Source organism: Periophthalmus magnuspinnatus, chromosome 11, assembly GCF_009829125.3.
Source record: "Periophthalmus magnuspinnatus isolate fPerMag1 chromosome 11, fPerMag1.2.pri, whole genome shotgun sequence".
Classification (NCBI taxonomy): Eukaryota; Metazoa; Chordata; class Actinopteri; order Gobiiformes; family Gobiidae; genus Periophthalmus; species Periophthalmus magnuspinnatus.
In genome coordinates this window covers 13,458,695-13,483,001 of record NC_047136.2, presented here as the reverse complement: position 1 = coordinate 13,483,001, position 24,307 = coordinate 13,458,695, and the positions used below count along the sequence as shown (strand labels likewise).

General features: G+C 37.3%; 2 protein-coding genes across 2 annotated transcripts in view; both read right to left on the bottom strand.

The window, feature by feature from the left end:
• Positions 1–10,458: 10,458 nt before the first annotated feature.
• Positions 10,459–12,954, bottom strand: gdf6b (growth differentiation factor 6b). The gene is made up of 2 exons (XM_033975574.1): positions 12,621–12,954; positions 10,459–11,348 (listed from the first exon to the last, which is right to left on the bottom strand). Exons 1-2 carry the CDS (start codon positions 12,952–12,954, stop codon positions 10,459–10,461), a joined length of 1,224 nt encoding a protein of 407 aa, XP_033831465.1.
• Positions 12,955–14,677: 1,723 nt separating this feature from the next.
• Positions 14,678–24,307, bottom strand: part of LOC117379097 (fibrocystin-L-like) — a 53,022-nt gene continuing 43,392 nt past the window's right edge. The window contains exons 61-78 of the mRNA XM_033975811.1: positions 24,040–24,160; positions 23,460–23,581; positions 22,965–23,055; positions 22,734–22,882; positions 22,340–22,462; positions 22,134–22,245; positions 21,584–21,700; positions 21,346–21,511; positions 20,901–21,133; positions 20,235–20,399; positions 19,522–19,679; positions 19,081–19,216; positions 18,360–18,704; positions 17,883–18,034; positions 16,693–16,839; positions 15,879–16,032; positions 15,410–15,511; positions 14,678–14,793 (exon numbers count right to left, since the gene is read on the bottom strand). Of these exons, the coding sequence (XP_033831702.1) occupies positions 14,678–14,793; positions 15,410–15,511; positions 15,879–16,032; positions 16,693–16,839; positions 17,883–18,034; positions 18,360–18,704; positions 19,081–19,216; positions 19,522–19,679; positions 20,235–20,399; positions 20,901–21,133; positions 21,346–21,511; positions 21,584–21,700; positions 22,134–22,245; positions 22,340–22,462; positions 22,734–22,882; positions 22,965–23,055; positions 23,460–23,581; positions 24,040–24,160 (2,709 nt within the window). The remainder of the gene's footprint in view (positions 14,794–15,409; positions 15,512–15,878; positions 16,033–16,692; positions 16,840–17,882; positions 18,035–18,359; positions 18,705–19,080; positions 19,217–19,521; positions 19,680–20,234; positions 20,400–20,900; positions 21,134–21,345; positions 21,512–21,583; positions 21,701–22,133; positions 22,246–22,339; positions 22,463–22,733; positions 22,883–22,964; positions 23,056–23,459; positions 23,582–24,039; positions 24,161–24,307) is intronic.

Genomic DNA, 24,307 nt, shown 5'->3' with positions numbered 1-24,307 from the left:
CTGTCTTGTGTGGCCTGGCAGAGATACTACTGTCGACAGGTAGCCATCATGTGAAGGGGTGAAATTGCAATGTGCCAGTGTATTTTTTTTGTCCTTTTATTCAAATAACCAATTTTTTTATACTGTCAGAGAACCTTAATAAGATTCATGTCGGTGTGAAATGATAGACACAGTATTTGGCAAGATAATGAATAAATATTGCTAACTCCATGTAAGTGAGTCATCTGAGATTTTATTTACATTATTCGTGTGAGCTACATTTTCTGTTTTTAGTTTGCGCTACAGCCCTCCTCCCTCCCCCCTCTAAGTATCTTTGGACATAAAAACGACATGTCAAGTGCACACGCTACAGTCCGTATCTGGGCCCAAACCAGGTCCAGGTGCGGTCCGGACTTTGGGAGAGATTACAAACATGTGCGAGCGGTGCGTGTCCTCATCATTCAGATCCCCATGTGACAGTAAAAGGCTGTTTAAAAAAGGGGAAAACCCACTCAAAAGTAACTCTGGCTTAGTTTGGGTTTGTTGTGCTGCCAGGTCCCTGATAGATGGGTCTCTGAGGCAGGACCAAGTCTGAGTACTGCTCTAGTCCTGGTTGGGATCCTCTGTCTCGCTGTGAGGTCATAACACTGTCGGCTATAGGAACATGAGGGATTATATTTAAACATTTTAAAATACAGTATATAAACTGTCATTTATTCAATTACCTTTAGTGCTAAAAAACACCTTTTAAAACATGCATCCCCACTGTGAGCAGGTCGCCCCTCCGTAGATCGGCTTGACTCCAGGGTACAGACAAGTTTAATGCTATACCGTGGGACATTACAGGCAAAGCAGTATCCTTGGAGAAAAGCTGGTGGCGGACACTCCGACAGAAAAGTTACATATAGTACCTCTTTAAACTTTGGGCTGTATTTTGAGTTTGTCTGTGACCATGGTCAATATTTTACATAACAAATAGGTTTAAAATATTATTTGGGTGATATGGAGAAACCAAGTGAAGGAAGATGAGCCGTAGGCAGCAATCAGTTCAGTGGTTTATTGTGCAAAGCATGGAGGGATAAATGCATGGTTTTACCTCTGTAACAACCACATAAAATAGAAATATAGTAGATACGCTTAAATATATTCAAGGAGTTAAACTCGGCAGAAAAGTAACAAATGCAAGAAGAAACTCTCAGGACACATGCTTGATCTGGACTGTGGGGAGAGCAATGTGGGGAGTGGGGCATTTACAGAGCGGTCGATTGTGCAAGTGCAGCAGGGATTATTTGGTGGAGCTGGGATAATGGGAGCGCTCCATTTACTAACGTGGACAGCTACTTACAGGTGCTCAGGGATTTGTAACAGAAACAATGAAACTAATTATTTATTTTGAAAGTAATTTCCAATGGGAAAATGTAAATATTTGATTATAAACATTATACATCATTCCTTGAACCTCATCTCTAAAAATCCCCCTATGTTAATTCATGGAATTAACTTAGATCTAAAGCTTTTTTCTCTGGATTTTTCATTCTTTGAACACTTTGACCATCAAGTGCCCTGGTACTAATCCTTTAGATTATTATGAAAATCTGCAAAATCTATAAAGTTTAGACCAAACAAACATTTTCACTGTATTTCCTTCCCAAACATATTTTTAGTTCATTTTTATATTTACGCCACATAAAAAATTCAATTTATTTGTACATTATATGACATATTTTTTGATCTATCATCAAAAACGTATCTGGAGTTGTGTTTTGTTTCATTCACAAATGTTTAACACACAAACCCTGTATATTTAGGCTGAGTGCTGCTCTCAGACAGAAAACACTTTTGATGTCATATGGTAATACAAGAAGTGCTCCACTGTGTTTTTAAACTCCATACACCTTCACTAGGATCATTTCATACAATCAGATTATTAAATTTCACTCCCAGTCTCTACTGGACAAAAGGTAAATGTTGCAAAACTACCTCTTTATCAGATCGCAAGGTGGAAAAGAACATTTTGAGCTCTATATGTAAAAATATTGTAGGCAGACTAATAATAAAGGTTTACTCAAATCTGTGAATTAAACAAAACACAACTCCAAGTATGTTTTTGATAAGATAACATTGTTACATGGCTTAAAACTCTCAAGAGTCATTTTTGTGTAATATAGAACTTTATTGGGAGTTTTTTTTTTTGTGTGTTTTTTTTACCATTCATTTGTTCTTTTCTTGATAGTGCACCTTTAAATCATAGTTTCATTACAACAGCACTCAGATATGTAAAAAATGCAATACTATCCACATGTAGCCTGTGCTTTTACAGTCTATAAACGTTGTAGATTATGAAGTATTGTGACTGATATAAAATGTGAATCCATCTGTCCTTTTATGATGCTTTAGCCTGAAGCAAGAAAGAGCCAAAAGATGAAGAAAATGATGTAAGGATTCAGTTCAAAGTCCTTTTTAACTTATTTAAACAATATGCTTCAAATGCCTCATTGTAAAGCGATAAGAGCAGTCACATGAGCAGCTGGGAAGACCTTATATAGTTGATTATACAGTGTCATTATGTATATAAAGAACATGAGGGGATGAGCTGAGGTATGAAAATGCAATCTCTAAACTGTCCACTAGAGTGTGCCAAAGGACCAAAAACAATAAATAAATACAAATTTGCAAATGTGTAAATCATTATGTAAAAAAACACAAAATAAATGCCCAAATCTATAACATTTACATCCAGAAATATCTATTAGGTGGAGAGCAACAATATGAACAAACATATGGAGTCACAGTAGCTCAGTTGCTTCGTCCTCTTATCCCAAGGTTAGCGGTTCGAGTCCCACTCCTAACATAAACATCATTGATTTACTGGTCAGAGCCAATGACCCACAGGTTGACGGTGAGATTCCAACACCCACATGTCCCACACGGCATGTCATTGTGTCCTTGGGCAAGACACTTAAGCCACTTCGCCACCAGTGTGTGTACGAATGAATATACGTGTGAATGGGTGAGTGGTTCCTTGATGTACCTCTCTGAGTGCCTTGAAGGTGACCATTTACCATGACCATTTCCAGAAGCAGAGAGAAAAGTGTCTTTACTTGTACATTGTATGACAATTTGGAAACGTTGTTGTTAAAAATTCAAAATTCAAAGGTATATTTAACACATAGGCTACTCTAAAATCTAGATGGTATTTTTTTATTTTATTTTATTTATTTATGTATTTTACAGGCAAGCCCCATTATAATCTGTTTTAACAATTTGAGTGTTTACTGTGTATACGTTGTGCCCGTACTCACCCATAATAGTCCAAATGTAGAAGGTCCTGACCCAGTAAATACACTGGAGTATCCTGTCCCCTTGTATGTGGTCATGTAACGCAGATAAAGGTGGGACAAGTCAATATTTGCACAGGTACGTAGCTCTGTTTGTGTGTCTGGGGGTAGTCTTCATACTTGCAACACTGTGGACTTTTCATGGGATACTTTGATTTCCATTGGGCGTGATTGACTGATGGATCAACCAATCGGAGAAACGTGTACCCCGTTCATGTCAAAAGTAAAAAAAAAAAAAAAAGGCAAAGTGTCTGAGAACCAACTTCTACAGAATGAACACGCAAAGTACCAAACTCTTATATTTTATTTATATATTTTGTTCTGAATTATATGAGAATTTTCCAGATGTCTTTCGTATCTGAGGGACACATGCTACAAATCAGCGGCTGTGATTGGACCGGCTCAAATAAGGACGGTTGTTTGTCACGCTCTGTGGTTCGATTCCAGATCCTTCAACCTCAAACACATGCAAAGAAGGTTATAAGTATTCCTGACCAAACTGATGGTCTAAGATCTGCATAGAAGCCCCCGGGTAACTTCAGAAGTCCGTTTTTTAGTCAGGGAAACCGAGATGGAGAATTAACCTATTGTGCATGTTTAGGTTGATGGAGGACACAGAACTGCAAGGAAACCCACACAGCAACAGGAAGAGCTTACAAACTCCATGGTCTGGGAATCGATCCCAGGGTTGTCTTGCTGTGAGAAAAGAATCATAAGGTACATTCAGGTAGGAAACGTAGCTCCTTTTTAAAAACTCAATGACAGTACCTGATTTTTATGTCTTAAAAGCTTGAAAAATAAACAAGTTCATTTTAAACATTCTCATTCCTCACCTCCTGGTTCTCAGATGATAAAAACTCTGTATAATTAGATTTTTTTAGAACTGTTTTTGAACTATATCTCTGCTGGGGCAAGATAATATTTACTTTATTTGAAAAAAAAAAAAAAAAATCTGGTACTGCCGCTTAAAGACTATTGTCATTTATTGTTTATAATCAGGTCTAACACTGTGCTTTGACAGAGTGAGCCCTTTTTGTTGTAATAAGTGACAGTAAAAGTGGTGGGATCTTGTTTTTCTGTGAAGTGAAATGCTCCACACATGTTCACACAATGACATCCAGAAGGCTTTGTAATCACCAGTCAAATATTTACTTGATTTACTGAGCCAGGGTTTTTTAAGCCCGACTTGGAAGAACAGTAAAGTGACTATGAAAGTGGTAATGGTCTTCACACTGATGAAACGCACAGGTCCAAAAGGGTGTGGTGATCAGATGGGATACATGTTCAGTATGGCATATGTTCTTGTTCACAGACTTGTGTTTTGGGGAAGTTCAAGTTTTGATTTAGTATAATTTGGAAATGTTTTTTTTTTTTTTTTTTGTAATTAAATATAAGATTATTGTTTAGTCCTGGTTTAAAGGTGTACTATGTAACTTTTCTAGTGGACGGGCTGACTCCTTTTTGCCTTCATGACATTATATTTTTGAATCTCTCTGGAGACAAGAAAATGCCACAGCCAGGCTGTTTTACAGATCGGATCTGTGGAGAGTCTCAAAGAATGCAGTTTTTAAAGGTGTTTTGGAACAATAGAGACATCTGTGACTGAATCAATGCAAGATATATAAATAAACAATATAAATAAATAATGCTATACTATGGAACACTCTAGGCAACGACATTTCCATGGACACAAGCAATTGATAGTTAAGTGGATATAAGTTATAAGTGGATCATATATTATGCTACAAATTTTACCTCTAAGATAAATAAATATAAACAGATTTGATTTCTTTTTTAATCATATGTTGCAATTAATCTCTTTGATTTATAAGGAAATAATTATTTGTGTAATGTCAAAAAGTGGCTGCATGAAATGGATCAACAAAACAATACAGAGGACTCAGAGACAGTGTTTAGATATTTTGTTATTTAAGTAAAAGTACAGATAGCAGAGCAAACAAATACACAAGTAAAAGTATAACATGAAAAAATCTACTTAAAAATATTAAAATACCCCTTTAAAAATGTACTTAAAGAGAAAAAAGTAAAAGTATTTCATGCAGTTTTTGAGGTCTTATAAGGCATCAAATGTAGTGATTCTGATAAAGATTTGTGCTGAACTTTATTCAACAGAAGCAATTACATCAGTCAGTTTTTATTTGTATATTTTTGTTTGCTCAAACTATGAGCATGTTAAAAATAAACCCCTCAGACTGTTCAGCAAATGAGTATCCACTTTATTTGTACTTAAGAACAATACTTTACTATTTTTACTTTGTTACGTTCCACCACTGCTCACAGATGCCTTACTATGTATCCTAATAAGTTTGTATTGTAGAACGTAAATCGTCCTTGTAGTAATAGGCCCCTTCCATTCTTAGACATCATTAAATTGTGGAATAGGAATGCAGCCTATTCAGTCTGATTTAAACAGTATTCAGTCAAGTTTACCAATCGGCCTCGCCAGGAATTTGTCACCGGAAGACCATGATTTTCATTTGACTGGTCCCTCTGTGGATTTACACTCCGTCTTTGTTGCTCCCTGTAAATATTTCCCTCGTCTCACTTTAAATCTGCCAAGCGACTGTCCCATTCGGGTACACCCCCTGCTCCCCTATGCTCTCCCTGCATTCCTGCCTATTCACTCCTCACCCGGGCATCTGTTTTAAAACCCCGCCTCTTTTTTATATCTCGACTTCTTGTTGTTGTTCCCCCACATTCCTATTGGGGGGGGGGGACTTTGATTGCGGGACGTAGTTTAATGTCCGCAGCTACAGAAGACAATGGGATACTTGAACTTTGACCCCACAGAGGAAAAGGCCAGGCTTAAACTTATGTCTCGATCCTCCAAAGCCATTGTGCTAAGACCTGGTGGTACTGGCTCCGCCCACTGCCCCCACGGCCCACCCACAGTAAGATGGCTGCCCTCCTAACTCTTGTCTGCTGACCCTGAGTTCACCCCAAGTCAACAACAAGGACCCTTTCTTATCACTTTACGCACACACAGTAACATAGGGTATATTTAGGGTCCCATTAGCTGCGGAGGGGAATGGTACAGCAATTTAGGTTAATGTAACTGCTGCAAAATACATTCATTTAGCCAGGGGATTTAGAATGATGAGAAAATGTGACCGTTGCCACAGTGATTAACGATTTAAAACTAAATATTATATCTTTTGAATGAGAAAAGGTTTAAAGGCCCCATATTACACTTGTGAGCTTTAAGCCATGTTATAATGTTGTTACCTCCTTAAAAATATACCTGGAGTTGTTTTGTTTCATTCACACGTTTGAGTAACCCTTTATTATTAGTCTGTCCACATGTACAAAACTCAAAATGCCACTTCCACTTCCATTCCACTTTGTGATGTCATGAGGTGGTAGTTTTCTAGTTAACAGATACTTTTTACCTTTAGTTCAATAGAGGTTGGCAATTCCAGAGCTGAAATCATCCAAATGATTCCAGTAAAGCTGTATGGAGTTTAAAAACACAGTGGAGCAGTTCCTATATTACAACATGACATCACAAAGTGGAACAGTGTATTTTCCATTTGAGAGAAGAACTCAGCCTAAATATGCAGGGCTTGTGTGTGAATAAAACAAAACACAGCTCCAGATCTATTTGTAATGAGTAAACAATATTATAACTTAGATCAAAAAACAGCATAATATGGGCTCTTTAAAGATGCAGTATGTGACTTTCTGGGGGTGGCACATCATCTGGTAATATAAAGATGAAGCCATAGTTTGGAATTAGGCATGAATATAGATAAATTTTATGGCAACCTTTGGAAGGTTACAGCCAAAGTAACAACATTTCCACAGAAAGAAGAAAATAAGCAGAGAAGAGTCAGGTTTGTGGAAAAGCAAGCCTGCTCACAGTAAGGACACATGTTTTTCAGTGCAATAAACCTGACCAAAATTAAAAATAAACAAACAAACAAAACATGCAAGTTATTATACATAAGACATACCGGTACATAGAAATTATAGATCAGAACAGATATTAAATCAGCCCAAAACAGAGGCAACTATGGTTCTAGGTCCTAAAACCTCCATGAATTATTGTTCAGGAACTGTAGAAGTTAGCTGGATTTGGGGTCCAAAAAGTCAAACATCTCTACATGAAATGATCAAAATCACAAGAATCGTTTGTGAACTTGCTCAAATGAACAGTGGGGCTGAAGTAGAGCTGAAATTCCTGCTCTACTTAAGGCATGTCTTTTCAATCGATAACTCTATTAAAAAAGGGGGTGTGGCAAAAGCTGTCAAAACTACTATGCACATCTATGTATTTTGACCCAAACTGTGCTCACAATATTACAACTACACCGGAGTTCATGCAAAAACAACAGAACAGAAGAGCAGAAAAAAGTACTGGAAAACAGTGCATTTATTTAAAGACTAAATTCAGTTTGGTCAATTTGCCTTTTTACGTATCAATACCAAAAATACAATATCTTCTGCTAAATCACTGTCTCACTCCTTTCTACTAACTCTCTCTTTCTCTTTCCCTTCGACACACACTCTCTCTTTCCCTTCTACTAACTCTCTCTCCTTTCTACTAACTCTCTCTCTTTTTCCCTTGTGCTAACTCACTCTCTCTCCTTTCTACTAACTCTCTCTATTTCCCTTCTGCTAGCTCACTCTCTCCTTTCTGCTATTGTTCCATATAAATCCACCTAATCTACATAATGATCGTCTTATATATACTTGGACTAAAACTCATCGGCCGATTACACAAACGACTGCAGTCCCACAGCTCTGCAGACTAATATATTGTGAACGGGCTGGTAACAGGACGCCTTCACTGTCAAAGGTGAGTCAGGCCATTTAGAAAAGTGTAACTAACCTCTTATGTAACACTGCACTTTTGTTCGAGCTAAATGTTCGACTTCATTGGTATCAGCTGTTTCCAGTTTTAGAGCGTTTACAGCAAAACCTCACCACGTCAGCTTAAGAGGCGTATGCTGCTCACTGTAACGCTCGAATAAAGACCGCCTTTGATATCGAAATGCTCATATTGTGAAGATTTTGTATATTTTTATTACATTTATATTACAACACATTTATAAAGATCATTTTCTTCTTTGTGCAGTTAACAACGATCATAAAAACTCCATGCATTGTCCTAAATTTCTTTTGTAAATTATATCAGGCAATGAATGTTAGCGATTACTTCATATTTTAATTTAAAGCGGTACTATGTAACTTTGTGGAAATGTTATCTCTTTGTTTGGAATGTTCCACAGTATGGCATTAATCCTGAACCAAACTATGAATGAGATTTATTCAGTCCATATAAAGCACAAAAATGATGATGAAGGAGAAATGAAACGAAAAAATACATTTTATTTGTTACTCTACATATAAGAATATATTGATTTGGTTAAGACTGAATACTGTAAAAATGGTCGCACAGTCAGTATAATATATTATCTTAAATTTCAGAAACATATAATGAATAAAAGGCCTATTAACTAAATCATATCCACGCAACATTATTTCCTTATTTCTATGTACAACCCAAAGTTTCACAGCCCAAACCTCCCCCTGATGTGAGGTCCATGCAGACTTCAGGAGGACAATAAAATGCAATAACTTATCGAATGTCATAAATTATAATCTTCAAATATGTACACACGTAGTATTCAGTGCTTCTTATGGAGGAGGATGAGAGGTAAGTCCCTGAGTTTTATGTTAAACCTTATATTTTATAAATGTAGACGGCATTTCCATAGTCGAATATACACTGCCGGTCAGAAGTCTGGACACACCTTCTCATTCGTTGTTGTTTTTCTTTATGTTTACTACTTTATATATATTTTAGATGCATACTGAAGACATCAAATATATGGTGCAAGATCTATGGAATTATGTAGCAAAGAAAAAAGTGAAATAACTCAACTAAATGAACGATGCAAATAGTCATGGAAATAAAGAAAAAACATACATGAAAAAGTGTGTCCAAACCTTTGACTAGTAGTGTACACATTAGGTACTCCTGACCAAGCGCCTGGCATCTGGTCCACTGTACTTCACTGGTGGAGCGAAGGATGGCTCAATTGCAGGACACACATTTCTCACACATTTATGAGGATAATTTAAAGAAGTCATATTATACAAAATCAACTTTTTATGTTAAATATGTCTTATCTTATATAAAACAAAGTACATGTTAATAAACCATAATATGTCCCCTTTAAAGTTTACATAAATCTTAACTTGTTAATTTGAATGTTTAAATGAAATGTTTTAGTGTAACAATATAACTTCAGTTTGGACTTCTAATACAGGAAACCACACTGAGATAAAGAACATATTTTTTATGTGTGTCTTAGCCAAGAAATTCTAGCCTTATACTGTATTTTACCTTCTTGAAACTATATACAGTGGACCAAATACAGTCTTAGAAATACTGTTTAGAGGCAATTGTACCAGTTTACACCACAATCTGTTTTGTTGTACTAGTTTTTTTTTTTGTTTTTTTTACCAGTTATAACCACACTTAGGAGCATATCCTTCATATATTGTCTCAATGCCAGATTCCTTCCACCTAATGGCATGTTTCACATCATATTCATGCTGTTGCTAACTGTCCATAGTGATGATCATGTGTGTTTCAAAATACTAGCCCTGGACTCACATTGGTCATGCAGATGTACTTTGGCTGACAAAAACCCTTTAATATCTATAAGGTGCACATGCTTGTCTCCACGGATATGTTATTGGTTTGGAATGTTCCACAGTATGATATTAAATTATATTTTGCATCTTTTTAATTACAGGTGTTGTCTGGTATTGCTTAAAAATACCAGATTTCACCTGCTCACCTCTCCACAAATGATGGTACGAGGACAGATATGTTTAATACCATATTGTGAAACAAGCAATATTATCTCCATGGAGACAAGTAGGCAATGGATCCTCCACCAGAAAAGTTACATTGTGCACCTTTAGGTTTGGATATACAAAGAGCTACCTTTGATTTTGAACTGTTTGATTAACTTGCTGAATTAATAAAATTGACTTAATAAATCCTTGTTGTCTCATTGCATTGGAGGCATTTTCCAAAACGTTCTTCTACCTGTGCATTTTGTTGTATAATGTCCCACAACTTTACACTTTTTTGGACATTTTTCTATCTGCACCCACACGACTCCACCACCATATCCTCATACTGTTTGTAGACCACGTTGTTCCCGGAGTCTATGTACAGGATACTTATAGGACTCAGTCTGTAGGGGGCGCAACAGCTTGGGGGCATGTTATTTGGGTTCATTGAGTTCATGAGCGTCTGTATAATTGCGTGATTGGTCGGTTCTAGGTGTGACCTCAATGGAAAATCGCACACTCCTTCACAATGATAAGCCTCGTAATCCAAAGGCGCTATGATCCAATCATCCCAACCCAAATCGCGGAAATTTACATGCAACGGTTTCTTGCTGCATCGCGATTTTGACTTCTTCCCGTGGCGTTTTCCGTGGCGAGTTTTGGAATTCGCAGTCCGCCTTTTCCGGCTTAATTTTGCACTTCGTTCTTTAGCTTTCCGAATCATTCCCATCAACGCTTTCCCCTCTTTTCTTTCGCTAAATAAAGTTTGTTGTTTTTTTGATCGTGTAAAAACAACCAAAATCGCTTTCTTTTGTTGCGGTTTTCCTTGACGATGCAATCCCAAAATATTCAAATCAACTTCTTTTTCAGAATTATCCAAAATGGCTGTTAACTCCAAGCAAAACACTTTTCCTGGACTTGAACTTTGCCAGTCCCGAAAAACCTCCCATACATCAAGGGCCTCCCATTTGGGTCTATGCCCTGAATCCTGGAGGTCTAAAGTTTTGGTGTAAAGTAATTGCTGGTCAAAACAGGAATATAATTGGATTTCTACAGGATCTGATTCTGAAATTCTTGAATTCCCATTGGTTTTGGTGAAAATCCGTAGTTCGGCTCCCAGCACCTCAGCCTTATCCGGAACAGTGGACACGTCAAAAATATAGCGTTGCCTCCGGAGCGGGGAGAGGGGTAGATCATCTGGGAAAAAGATTAAAAATAAAAAAGTTAAAATGAATTCTCGTGGGACAAAATGAGCAGATCCAAAGATGAGACACTGTCCGGGAAACACCATTTTATTGTCTGGACTTCAGTGTGAAAAATAACTGTCGAAATCAATTTACACAAAAGTGGAACTAAAACTGGATGAATGTTTGCTCTGGGTGTCAGCGCTAAATCAAATTAACAAAGGGAAAATCCATGTAATCGATCATGTGTGACGTGTTATTGCAATAATAAAAACACATTTATCCAAGAGGTAAAAACTTTAGGTCAGTTTGGGAGACTTAAATTTCAGCCTCTTGCAGATATAGGTCTATTATAGCTACATTACAATAACGAGCAGCTGTGTCTATTGTTTCTGTAAACTATAGAAACAAATATGTAACAATGGGCCTAAGCAAAGAATCGAAATTTGTTATTTTAAATGCATTATTAATTTTTTTTAGACGTATTGAACATTTAAGGTCATCACAAATCCTTCACAATATAAAATACTGAACAGAGACATTTGGCAGGCTGGATAAGTCCTAGGATAATATAAACAGGACTTTTATTTACATTCATAGCTGCCTAATTGCCCGAAGAGCAAATAGTGACTCTTAATAAAGTGTAAGAGAGACTAAATAGGCCAATGCTGTCAATAAATAAATGAATCAATAATAAGTTGAACAAAAACAACAAACAAACAAGAATTGTGAAGCATGAATTGTATATTTTTTACACAATAGGTCTATATTTCTTTCAGAATTGTACTACGATACACCATTAAACGTGCAGCACTTAAGTAACAAAACATGTTCTCTACAGGACAACAAAACCACATTTTTAGGCCAATATATCATACCATACCATAGACCTAATTGTCCACAAAAACAACAAACAGAACAAACAAACAAAAATAAATAGATAAAAAACAAAACAGGAAAAAACAGGAAAAAACAGGAAAACAAAAAATAAAAAACAGTACATGCCAAATATATTATGATTTTGTTTTTGTTTTTGTTTTGTTTTTCATATTGGCCAATACGCTTTATAATTGATGTAGTACTCTTAGCCTAAGCAATGACAAAAACTAGGCCTACTACTTCTGAAATAGTTGAAAGCTGGAGTGTTATATTTTTTCACATAAAGCACAGATTTGGTGGTGTAAGGCCCTTGATTTAATGACTTGATAAGGCCAAATGTATCGTCAGATTCCATACAAAATCCATACATGTTGTGCGTAATGTGCCATGCGTAATTGTGCCTCACCTTGTCCCATGTCCACAAAACTCGCGATGGTGTTTGCCGCTTTTGACGCGCGGAAAAAACTGGCGTTGAGTCCCAGTTTTTCCGCGGTGGAAAAAGTCTTGTAGATGGACAGCATGTAGTCGTGAGGCTCCACCAAATCTGTCGCCTTGTTGTTCGAAGTCGGAGGCGCATAAAACTCCTTAAAATACTTCGATGCGTCCTGACCGTCAAAAATATTCGCAACTTTGCTCGATTTTGGCGCAGGTGGGGGAAAAATTGACAAAGTTTGGACGCAAATATTGTCTCGTAAAATAACAAGAGCCCCGCAGAGAAGAGCCAGGTGGTGGAGACCCATCCTCCGAGCGGGTGAACCCTGCATCCCACCCTCAACAAGTGGCAGAAGATCCACGCAGAACAGCACAGATAGGCGCAAGGTTAAAAAGCCCCCTGCACCGTACACGCCCACCGCATTGTACTCCTAACGCCGCTGTTTAATGGGCTTCACAAATTAAGGTTGTAAAACTAATTGTTCCCCTGTCAGCAGTTAGCGCCAAAGACAGATGCGCGCGTTGAAAAGATGCTCAGTGTGGATTTGCGCAAACACAACAGCTGCACAAATGAGCAGACATAAAACGTGACCTCTAACTGGTACCGTGAACGCTCACTGTCTACTTTTAATGTAAACTAGAGGCAACTTTCCCCTGTTAAGATGTCAGGACACAGTGTAGCCTACTCTGGAGTGTGGCGCTATCTGGTGGAAAAAAGTAGACATTACACTTTTTAATCAGACATTCAGCACCACGGATAGGGACAATCGTAACCTCGCGTAGGATTATGTTTTTTAGAGAGAGTTGAAAGTATTTATTGAGATGAAAATACAGGATGAAATTATTTTGTTGATCTTAAACTTTACAACAGTTGGGAAATTCATTAACTTCTATAGTATAAGATGGTATCAGATCAGATAAGGGCTTGTATGTATCTAACTTTTCTGGTGAAGGGTCCGCCACCTGCTCGTCTCCATGGAGATATTATTAATATGCTGAATGGTACATAGCATTGATTTATATACCTCCATGGAGCTAAAAATGTTAAACATCTGTCAGGTTGCTGGTCAGATCTGTGGAGAGGTGACCACGTTCACAGTAGAAATGTATGTTTTTGAAGATAATTTTATTAAAGAATTCTTGTAAAATGCAAAATAAATAAGTGCAATGCCATACTGTGGAACATTCTACCACAGCAATAACATCGCCATGAAGACAAGTGAATGGCAGACCTCCACCAGAAAAATTAATTAGTTCACCTTTAAACCTAACTTATACATGCACACACTGGATGGACTTCACTGCTGATTTTAGATTTAATGTTGGAATATCTTAAAAAAAAAAAAACAAAACAAAACAACTATCCAAAATTATATTATACATTTGTTTTTCAAACGTTTTCCACACAATAGAGGCTTACAGATTTTGAAAACCACAAAATAGACTTTGTTAAATATGGATTGCACAGACAACCATAAATCCTTCATTTTTTTTTTGTCTACAATTAGAAAATGTTGCACCTGTTCCAACTACACAAGGGAACCCCCGATGGCACTATATTTGGTATATACTTCAAGTAATTTGGTCAATAAGACTAAGGGATACACTACACATATTTCATGAACTTTTGCTTTAACCTGATAAATGCTGCATGTTAAATCACCAAAATATTTCTCAATATTCTCTCACATTCTCTCTAATTCTCAATATTTTCTCACATACATTGTTTATATTGCACTTTCCAGGACGGACTAATCACAGCCATGTTTCTATCAAATGGACTTTGGCATTTTGTAGGAAATACTTATACAGTGTAAAGATCCAGTAATCCTGTAAGTCACCCTATAACTTTATTTAAAAAAAAAAAAGTTACTTGAGAAAACTTCATAGAAATAGTGAGGTGAAATACTACAAATAATTTCCCACAATTCAACAGTACATAGTATTCAACCCTTCTTTGAGATATATGTATCGAAGTATGCTTCCTTCATTGAAAGCTGTCATGGTATTTGTATATTTGTAGTTTTAGTTTCAGTATACAGTGATCGTTTCAGAGCAGTAGGCCACAGCATAGATGACACTGACAGCGCACAGAGCGGAGGGGCCAGGGGTTGTGCTGGAACCAAAAATGCTCCCGTCTGTGGTACCTGAAGAGCACAAAGAGAACACAGTCAAAATTTTAGTACTACACCATAAACTTAAATCTTAAAATTACATCTCTAGTAAGTTATCATCCTGTATGTTGGCTTTTAGAGTTATTTATAGCTTATTAGGCCTGAAAGTCACAAACTAGCAAAGAGCTATATAAGGATTTTATAACTGACTTTGCAGTTTTTTGACACATTTCCACACTTTCATTTCCATATTCACTAGGTCAATGACAATAATTCACTCACCAAAAACTTCACATCCAGTTTTGACAGCTTTGGTTTGAGGAGTTAATTTCCCACTCACTCAAAAGGACATATTTTGGACCTTATCTGCTGCTCAGGTGTGTCACTCTATATCCCTTCTCTGACCACATGCTACTTACACTTAATGTCAATCAAACGTTCCGCAAAATTAAGAGCATTGACTTGTACATTTTATCCTCTCAGATCAGAATCCTGCCTCTTCACCATGCAGAGCAGAGCCTTCAGTCACTCTCTCTCCTGACCTCCGCAACACAGACTCACTCCCACACAAAACAAATACTCAGAACGCAAATGTCCTGGAAAAGGTTTTTAACTGGAAATGGATAGCCTGTGAGTACTCCGGTAGTACCATTTGTAATGGGGGGGTCGGTCGTGGGCAGAGCTTTCACAGAGAAGGTCTTAGACTCAGCGCCCCAGTCCTTCAGAGTGAACACCATGGTCAAGTTCTCTCCTGCAACAAAAATACAACAAAGATCAAACCAATAAATCTAATAATTAAACCTTTACTATATACATTATTTTACATATTGCATTCACTTTGTAGATATACGTATTACATGTTTTGATCTACAATAAAATCAAAGGTTCAAAAATGTCAGCTTTCTAAACATACAGCAATATAACACCAATAGTTTAAAAGTGCACAATGTAACTTTTCTTACACCTGTTTGTCTCAATGAGCATTGCATTACCTTCTTTCAGTCTCATTCTAAAAAATATAACAAAACTGACTAGACCTAAACTAGACCAGGACTAAAAAAGAACTAAACCAGGTCTAAACTTTAAGACAGTCCATAAACAACATGTATCACTCGTACCGCTGTTGGAGAGGCCGAGGTCGGTGAAATTGGCCCAGCAGGTCTTGAACAAAATGGTGGCGTTTCCTTGGAGACCACTTACTGCGTTTCCACTGGAGTTCTTTAAACTGGCAGTGACTGTGAGCGTCGTCACTCCCACAGACACACAGTCGCCCTGGCAACAGCAACATGTACAGTGTCACAAATAATAGGCCTACAATATTACATCTGATCAAGAAAAAAAGCATGCTTAAGCCTCTGAGGTTCACACTTGTCCTGCTTTGGGTCTGATTATTATTTTTTAGAGATGTAGATTTGGGTCAGTTTTAGACCAGATTTGATCTTTAGATGCTCAGATCGACTCAGAGAGCCAGAGAGTCGACTCAGAGAGGATTTTTAAAGAAGTATTTCTGCAAAGTGTATTTTATATATCAGTCATTATGTCAAGACACTCCTTCTGCCATATAATACATAAATAAGAATAGGGTCAATGACAGAACTGATAGACCCTCTTTATTGTGATTTTTCATCATAGCAAGTAAAGAATTGTTTTTTTTTTGTTTGTTTTTTTATGTTGAATCTTAATCGTTCAAATAACTGCACTTAATTACAGAAAAGTTGATGGAGAAATGGGTAGATGAAAACAGAAACGCTATGACTGAGCCCTCAAGCCTTAAATGCTGGACAATACAAGATAAATCAAACATGCGTGAATTAGTCAAAATATAACTTTCAGTAAACCAATAATACAAAATAAATAAACAGACCGTAGATATAGACATTGATAAAACAGCAGTGCAATAGTTATGTGTGTATGTAGTGTTGGGTTGCTTACATTTTGGTCCACGGCCTTCAGACTGGGCTGTTGGGACAGAGGGCCCACATACACCCCTGCAATGGGCTCCACGATCAACAGCAGCTGAGACACACTGGACACGTAACTCACTGTGGTCTCCTCCCTCGTCTCCTCTTCTGTCGCCACCTACAGAAAAATCAGTGAAAAGTGTATTTAGTATCACCAAGAGGAAAAACGAGCAGTGAAAGATTTAACTATAGCATCCATTCAGGTGAACACTATCTGAGGGTGGGGGGAATACATCTATCTTGCATTTATTTAGTTAGGGGTGGCTTTAGGGGTAGAAAAAATACTTGAAAAACATGATGCCTGTCTCCGTGGAGATAGATAGGTTTAGATAATAAACCATTTTTATTAATTTATAACAAGAACAGTGCATATTGACTAATAGTACTGCATAATATGCCAGAGTTAGACAAGAGGCTAGTTTCCATCTGTAGTCCTTTGCCAGGTGTACAGAAGGCATCCCGAAAAGAGGGATTTTCTAACTAAAACAGTCAAACATTTCATCAAAATTTTGATACATTTGTGCAGCAGCAAAGAAGGCTGTCAGACGGACACACAAATGTTAAAAGTCCAGATAGAGCAGCACTAAATGATATGAGGGGATTTTCCTGATGGAGCTGGGATGGTGTTTCATTCCTTAGAAGTTCTGATGAAGAATGCTGACTGGCTAAAGTTGCATTTTGATAAGATCTGACAATGAGGTTAATGGTGCAGTTTCTTGTCTAAGTATCTGTTTATACAGAGACTGCAGTAGTGTGAATGTAGTGGGATTGGCCTGGGATCAGCTAGTAATATAGTCGGTCTTGTGAGACACGATCATCGAGAGCATATACAAGAGGCAAAAGCATCTCCTCGACAACAAGCAGGTGGCAGACCTTTCATCAGAAAAGTTATGCATTGCAAATTTAAGGAATGGGTAAAATAATATAATCAAAGCAGAGATTATAAATGCATACTAAAAGTCAAACATAGGCAAAAGGATTTTGAAGAAGAAATTACTATAATCAATCCTGTAATACTAAAAAAAGGCTTGTTTTTAAATCCTGGAGATATGACAAGGCTTTCTAATATTTTTTAATCTATAAGGAGAAGTTCAGAGTTCAGGAGAATTATAATTAATATGTCAGCAAAGAATCTGAAAATAATCTGAATAGAGTCGTTACCTCATTCCAGTCTGGGTCCGAGGCGGAGGGTGGAGGGGGGACCATGCCCATAGACGACACGTTAAACCCAACGGACTGACTCAAGTTCCCAGAGACAGCAGCCTGGCCCAGGTCATCAGCGATGTTCTGAAGCAATTCAAAGTCCTCTTCATCTGAACACACACAAAGAAAACAAGTGTTAGACATTCTGTTACATCCTTGGTTAAAGGCAACATTCATAGAAAAATAATTCATTCATAGAAAAATAATTCATTCATAGAAAAATAATTCTCACTCTTACAGTTACAATTTTACATAAAATAACTGTATTTTCACACCGTAGAAGGAGGAGGTAGGTAATTAAATCTGATCTGTTTTGGTCGTGTGCAGAGAATACTTTGTTCCAGAGCACCCAATTGTGACCTGTCCTCCAGTTCAATGAAACAGTAATTTTTACATTTTTATTAATAATTCTTCATATATATTTTCCTCTCTTACCAGAGGTAGTGTTGGTGGTCTCCTGCACTGGGGGCTTTTTGATCTCCACCTCCACACTGAGTCCAGATGACCTCTTCCTCCTCCGCACCCCTCCATCTGCTCGGACTATCTTCGTGACCCGGATCATGTTTGAAGGCACTTTCAGAAATATGGCCAGGTTATTGACCAGTTTGTCCCCAAAAAACTCTGCCTCTGTCATGGCGGGGAGGTTGAAAGAGAGTACCAGTACAGGGGACGTTCTGATCTCCACAGGTTGAGAGCCTTGCAGAAGCACTTTGAGCATTTTGTAGTCTTGGTCGAAGAAGTTGGATCCAACTGAAGCGTTCATTTTAGGGACATATTCATCTAAAACACAATAAGAGAGGCCAAGATTGATTTGTTTTCACATTAATCATGAAAATTAAATATATATGTCATATGTTAAATAAGAAAAAATTGACTATTCACTATTATCTCTTATCTTATATGTGTATTACTTTTTAACTCATAATAATGGAATTGACCAAAACCAGAACTTGCATATTTTAACAATTTTTAACTAGTAGTCTATAAAATGTTATTCTTTTAGGAACGTAAGAGAAGGTTGTCCAAAGAAGGAGCAGTGGTGAACCAGGGACAAGTGAACATGAAGAGTGGAGATATTGCACTCTACTGTGTTATGTATCATTGAGTTTATTAGTTTAGATACACTTAGTTTTTGTTTTTTTGTTTTTTTTTCTACCTTGTGTCGTGGACTTTTTCAGGGTGTAGTCTGTATTGTCCTGGTTCCAATCTGCATTGGTTGGAGCAATGAGTTTGTTGTTCACATAAACATCCAGACGCTGGGGCTTGGAGTAGAACACGGACACCAAAACTCTCTGTAAAAAACAGACAATAAATAATAAATGATATCCAGATATATTGTAGAAGCAGATCTTAAGGTGAAATTAAGTTTGCTGCACGCTGTCTGCATCTAATTATAAAGAATGTTCATGTCTGACTGGTCCATAAAAAGCTTTCTAATTAGATGCAGAGTCGGTCTTTGAAAATAGTGAATCATTTGTTTGCTCAGAATGCATAAGATAAGTAAGGAATAAGTTTGGACCACTGCATGTTTTTAAGGCAGTAAAAGGGTAGAGCCCCTTTAATATGACTGGATTAAATACTGTCATGTAGCACTGACGTCAGAAGGGGCAGTGTTGAGCATCATGAGGCGGAGTTTCTGCGGAGTGACGCTGCTGAAGAAGATGTCAAAGGCGTGGTCTGTGGCGACGATGGCGTGAAACAGGGACAGTCTCTTCTGACAGGTGTAACCCGCGCACCAGCCGTGGTCCTGTGGGCCTGTGCAGGAACACAGCAACTTCAAATTAGTCAATAAAAACAAATGGATAACTTCAATGGCATTCATAGGCCAAAGAAATAATAAGGCTTGTGGCATGTATTAAGAATAGAGCAATTATTTGAACTTTAATCGAAATCAAGCTTCGGTCATTTCTAATTGGGAATGATCAGCTTGTGACATTATAACTGAAAAGTTTACAGCCAATTCTCTGTCTGTAAAAGCGTGTGGTTTGGAGCAGAATTCTGCACAAATTAGATTTTTTTTTATGTGCTAGATTGCAATGATTAAAAGTTGTAATATATTTGTTTTTAATAAAAAAAATTGCCCAGTCCTAATTCATAAGGTTTTAAATACAGGAAATCAAACCACCTGTACATTAGAAGTAAAGTAAATTAAATCTGATTACGAAGATAAGATATTTTATCATAACAAAAGTAAATTCACAATATTAATACCTTACAGTCACTTTAGTACATTGGTGACCTAAAATATGGGATTTTTGGTACAAAATATAACATGCACTGATTTTTATATAAATATAATTTTAGTCCAACCATTAATGAGGTCGACATATCCATCCCCGAGCAGAGCGACTGGGGACAGGCGTCTGGTCTCTGTGTCTGCATCGAGACTCTCAATGGCCAAGAGTCTATAATTCAGACCAGTGCAGTTATAACTCTGCCATGACTTCATGTACGTGCACTGCTTCCTGATCACACCTGGTAAGAGAGAGTAACAAACAGGATAAACGTTACTTTGTGTACTGTACATTTGTAATCATTCAGAATTCTTAATAATTGACATAACATTGACAAAACTGCAAAACAGTAGCTGAATTGGTAGCGTGCCCATCCTCCGATTTGAGGGTTAATGGTTCGAATCCCACTGATGGCAGAAATTTCTTTGGAGTGGTAAGATCCACGGACCTCCAGTGTCTGGTGTATGAATGTGTGTTTGTAAGAGCTTTGAGTGTCTTGAAAGTAAAAATGCACTATATAAAAGTGACCATTTGACATTTAACAACATTGATATCTATATACTATAAATGTCAATAATGCAATTATTTGTTTAATTATATATTGTAATAACCTCATGAGCACCTGATAAAGTATATATTACCTCAACTCCTGATTTATCTTAAAATGTAGTGCCTTTTCAATCTACTTTACAACCACAGGACAATATTAGTAACTTTTTTATTAAAAAAAAGAATATCAAACCTTTGTTGGGTGCGATCTGCTCCACAGGGATTCGGCTGCCATTGGGGTGAGTGAGCATGACTTTGGGGATTCTGTAGTCGCCCAGGCCCCTCCGGGGATCTCCGTCCCATTCATACTCAGACTGAGGCACCACGGCCCCCACTAGACCCAAGAACGAGCCGTCCAGGTCCCTCAGAATAGTCTTCTTTTTAGCATCGCACTCCATGTCCACACAGTCTGATGGGTTCACTTTACTGAGAACAGAGACATGAGGTAAGATTTAGTTCATAGGCAGCCTCTCTTCTATCAGTCTACCCCAGGGCATCTCTGCCTACAATAGTAGCTTACCACCACTGTGTGTAAGTATGTGCTTGAATAATGCACAGTAAAGTTTCTTTAAGTGTCCAAAAAAAACACATTATTCTTACTATTATAAAACATAAGCTGACTTATTTGCAGTAGTTACCCAAGGCTGGCTCTGTGGATGAAGACCTTGTTGTCCTCTGAGCTGTCTATGGTCCTGATGCGGGACACATGGACCGGGTGCTGCAGGTCCTCATTCATGGTGTTTGTGATAAACATAGAATTCTTCTCTCCAGAACAAACTGTCTTAAACCCGACAAAAGTGGTGTCTGAAGGAACAGACCAGTGGTATTAAAAAAGGTAAAAACAATGACTAAACATATACTATAATCTGTACAGACCAGTGACAGTCATTAACCCTTTGATGGCGTTGTAATTCATGTTGAGTGGGTGGGGCTTAGCTGGAGCCGTGTTGTGTCCAGAGTTAAAACTGGGCCAGCACAAACCGGATCTCCCACCTTAAGAAAAAATAAATAAGATTAGAGACAAGTTAAGTCTAAAAACAAATGTGATTTTTCTGTATAATTGTTTTGAGATTACACCAGAAGAAAATCAACACCATCCATCTGTATGTTTGCACTGTTTGTTTACTTGGGCTGGGTGTGTTAATGGTCTATTGTAACTAGAGATGGACGATATATTGGTGCTAATATTGCTACTGATTTCTAATGAAATAGAATACTTGAAATTACAGTGGCCACTGACGGCAGCACAACAGTTTTTGACTTTTATTTGACCAGAAAGCAGTTTACATTAAAACTGCCAAAAAACTATGAACAGTAGACAATGCTATTCAAACACCATATACACAGTTTAGTAGCAAAGTTGACTTAGCATTTAGTTCCACTTAAAGATTAGAGGTTTGTCTTAATGAGAGAAACTGGCTTGTACCTGAGGGTGTTCTGCCAACACGGCTGCTCTCAGAGTTGATTATATTATAGTCTCCACTGGGCACCGTCTCAGAACAGTTCAAATTAGGGCTGCTCCCAACAATCAGAGAAGACTGTGGGAGAAAAAGTTCACACATTTTCAGTCCTTATAGTCGGATAATATGTTTTTATTTTAAGAGAAAGGATTAACATGAAAAGTCTTATCACCTCAATTGTAACTTTTTTATCCTCAAAACTGTGAGCCAGAGAGGGCGGTCCATAGATAAGAGGCATCAGGCCCAAACCATTGTCCACCAGAGTTACATTTGCGATAGACATACTCTGAGTCACCTGTAAAGGAAAAACTGTATTTAATTTCTAGCTAGCACTATCACAACTACACAGCTAACAGCCTTAATAAAGCACAGACAAAGACTTGATTCATAATAAACAAATTGTTTATTAAAGGTGCACGATGTAACTTTTCTGGTAGAGTATCCGTCACCTGCTTGACTTGATGGAAATAGTATTTTTAGCTTGGAATGTTCCGCATCTATCCATCTGTCTGTGAATATATGTATATGTACACAGGTTGAATATAATAACTATAACAGGATAATACCTGGAAGTAGATGGCATAGTCGTAACTTTTCCAAATAAAAAAGTCCCTGATGAGAGAACAGTCTGGTAGGCCATCTTTGTTCAAATAAACTCCGTACAGACCACCATGGGCCTCATTTTGACTCCACATCTCACTGTCATTGAGGGTTCCTACAAAATAATTAAAGGCAAGGAAAATGTCATTCTGTATTTATCATAATATTTCCTAAACGTATCAATAATCTCAGATTACCTGGACATGGTTCACCCTTGATGCGATATGCAACTCTCTCAAAACCAGCAACAATGTTATTCTGCAGGACTACAGCTGTTCCCCTATTCACCTAACAAACAAGATTCAGTGCGCATGAATCAACACCAAGTCAACCATATAAAAATACTATGCAAAAATTGTACATTATTATTGTAAACAGCCAAAAAGGGGGTTCTGGCTATTTGCAATTTTAAAAAATAAAAAAGCTCTCATTTGTGTATAAAGAAGAAGAGAAGGCTCACCATTGGCAGTGGGTGTAATATAAGGACCGATGACCAATCATTACTAGTTGTAGCTATATTCATTATACATCATTATTTATTATTATTCATATTATTCATTATTATTCATTATCATTATCATTATTTTTACTTAACTGCTTTACTAAATATGCTAATACCAGGAGCAAGATTCTAAAGAGCAACCTCTCAGCCACAGTCGCCCATGTTACTTGTTTTTATTACTGTAACAGACCTCTATGGCGGCGTTCCACTCGAAGTTGAAGGTTTCCTCTCGGTCCTGGTACGATCCAGGCCAAAGGCTCATCATCACCAGGTTTCTCCTCACTGTGATGTTGTGCCCCCAAATCCTGATACCTAAAATAAACGTAAACATTTATTTTTTGTGTAATCAAATTTTTTTACACAAGTTGCATATTGATTACACTTTTTTCCCCATCTTTAATCCTGCATACCCTTTTTTATCCTGAACTCCCCTTTGATGGGCTTAGAACAAACAAATCAAAAATACAAAATAGTCTAATAATTGACAAAAGGAAAAAAAAAAAAGATAAAATAAATAAATAAATATAAAGGTAAACTAGGGCTGTAGACACTAAGTCATTTAGATTATAAGGATTTAATGGGACAACAGCAGAACAGAGAAGTTAGTAGGTGAGTTATCTTAAGATTTGGTACTGTTTGGTATTTAAGGAAGAAAGGGCTTAAAAAGGCAGATTAAAGCCTAGTTTAAATCCAAGAATTTCTTTAGTGAACTACATCCCTAAAGTAAACATGACTTAACTCTCTTTTCTACAGTTCGTAATAGTGTGTACCTTCTCCTACAGTGTGGTGGATCACGTTGTCGTCAATGAAAAGTCCCTCAGTGTTATATACGCCGATGGCTGGAGAGAAACCATCGTGGAAAGAGCAGCCCTGAAGGTACGTGTCCTCCACCTGGAAATGTTTGAAAAGTAGGATTCAGTTCAGAGTGCACATTATAAATTAACATTTGAGAGAAGAATGAAATATGCAGTGATAAACTAATACAAGAGTCCAGTGCATTTCATGTTTGTAGATGTTTAAACTATAGGTACAACAAGA

Coding starts and splice junctions, on each gene's coding strand:
- gdf6b (XM_033975574.1), bottom strand. CDS start 12,954: ATGGGTCTCCACCACCTGGCTCTTCTCTGCGGGGCTCTTGTTATTTTA. Junction 11,349..12,620: donor TTTTGTGGACATGGGACAAG/GTGAGGCACAAT, acceptor TCTTTTTCCCAG/ATGATCTACCCCTCTCCCCG.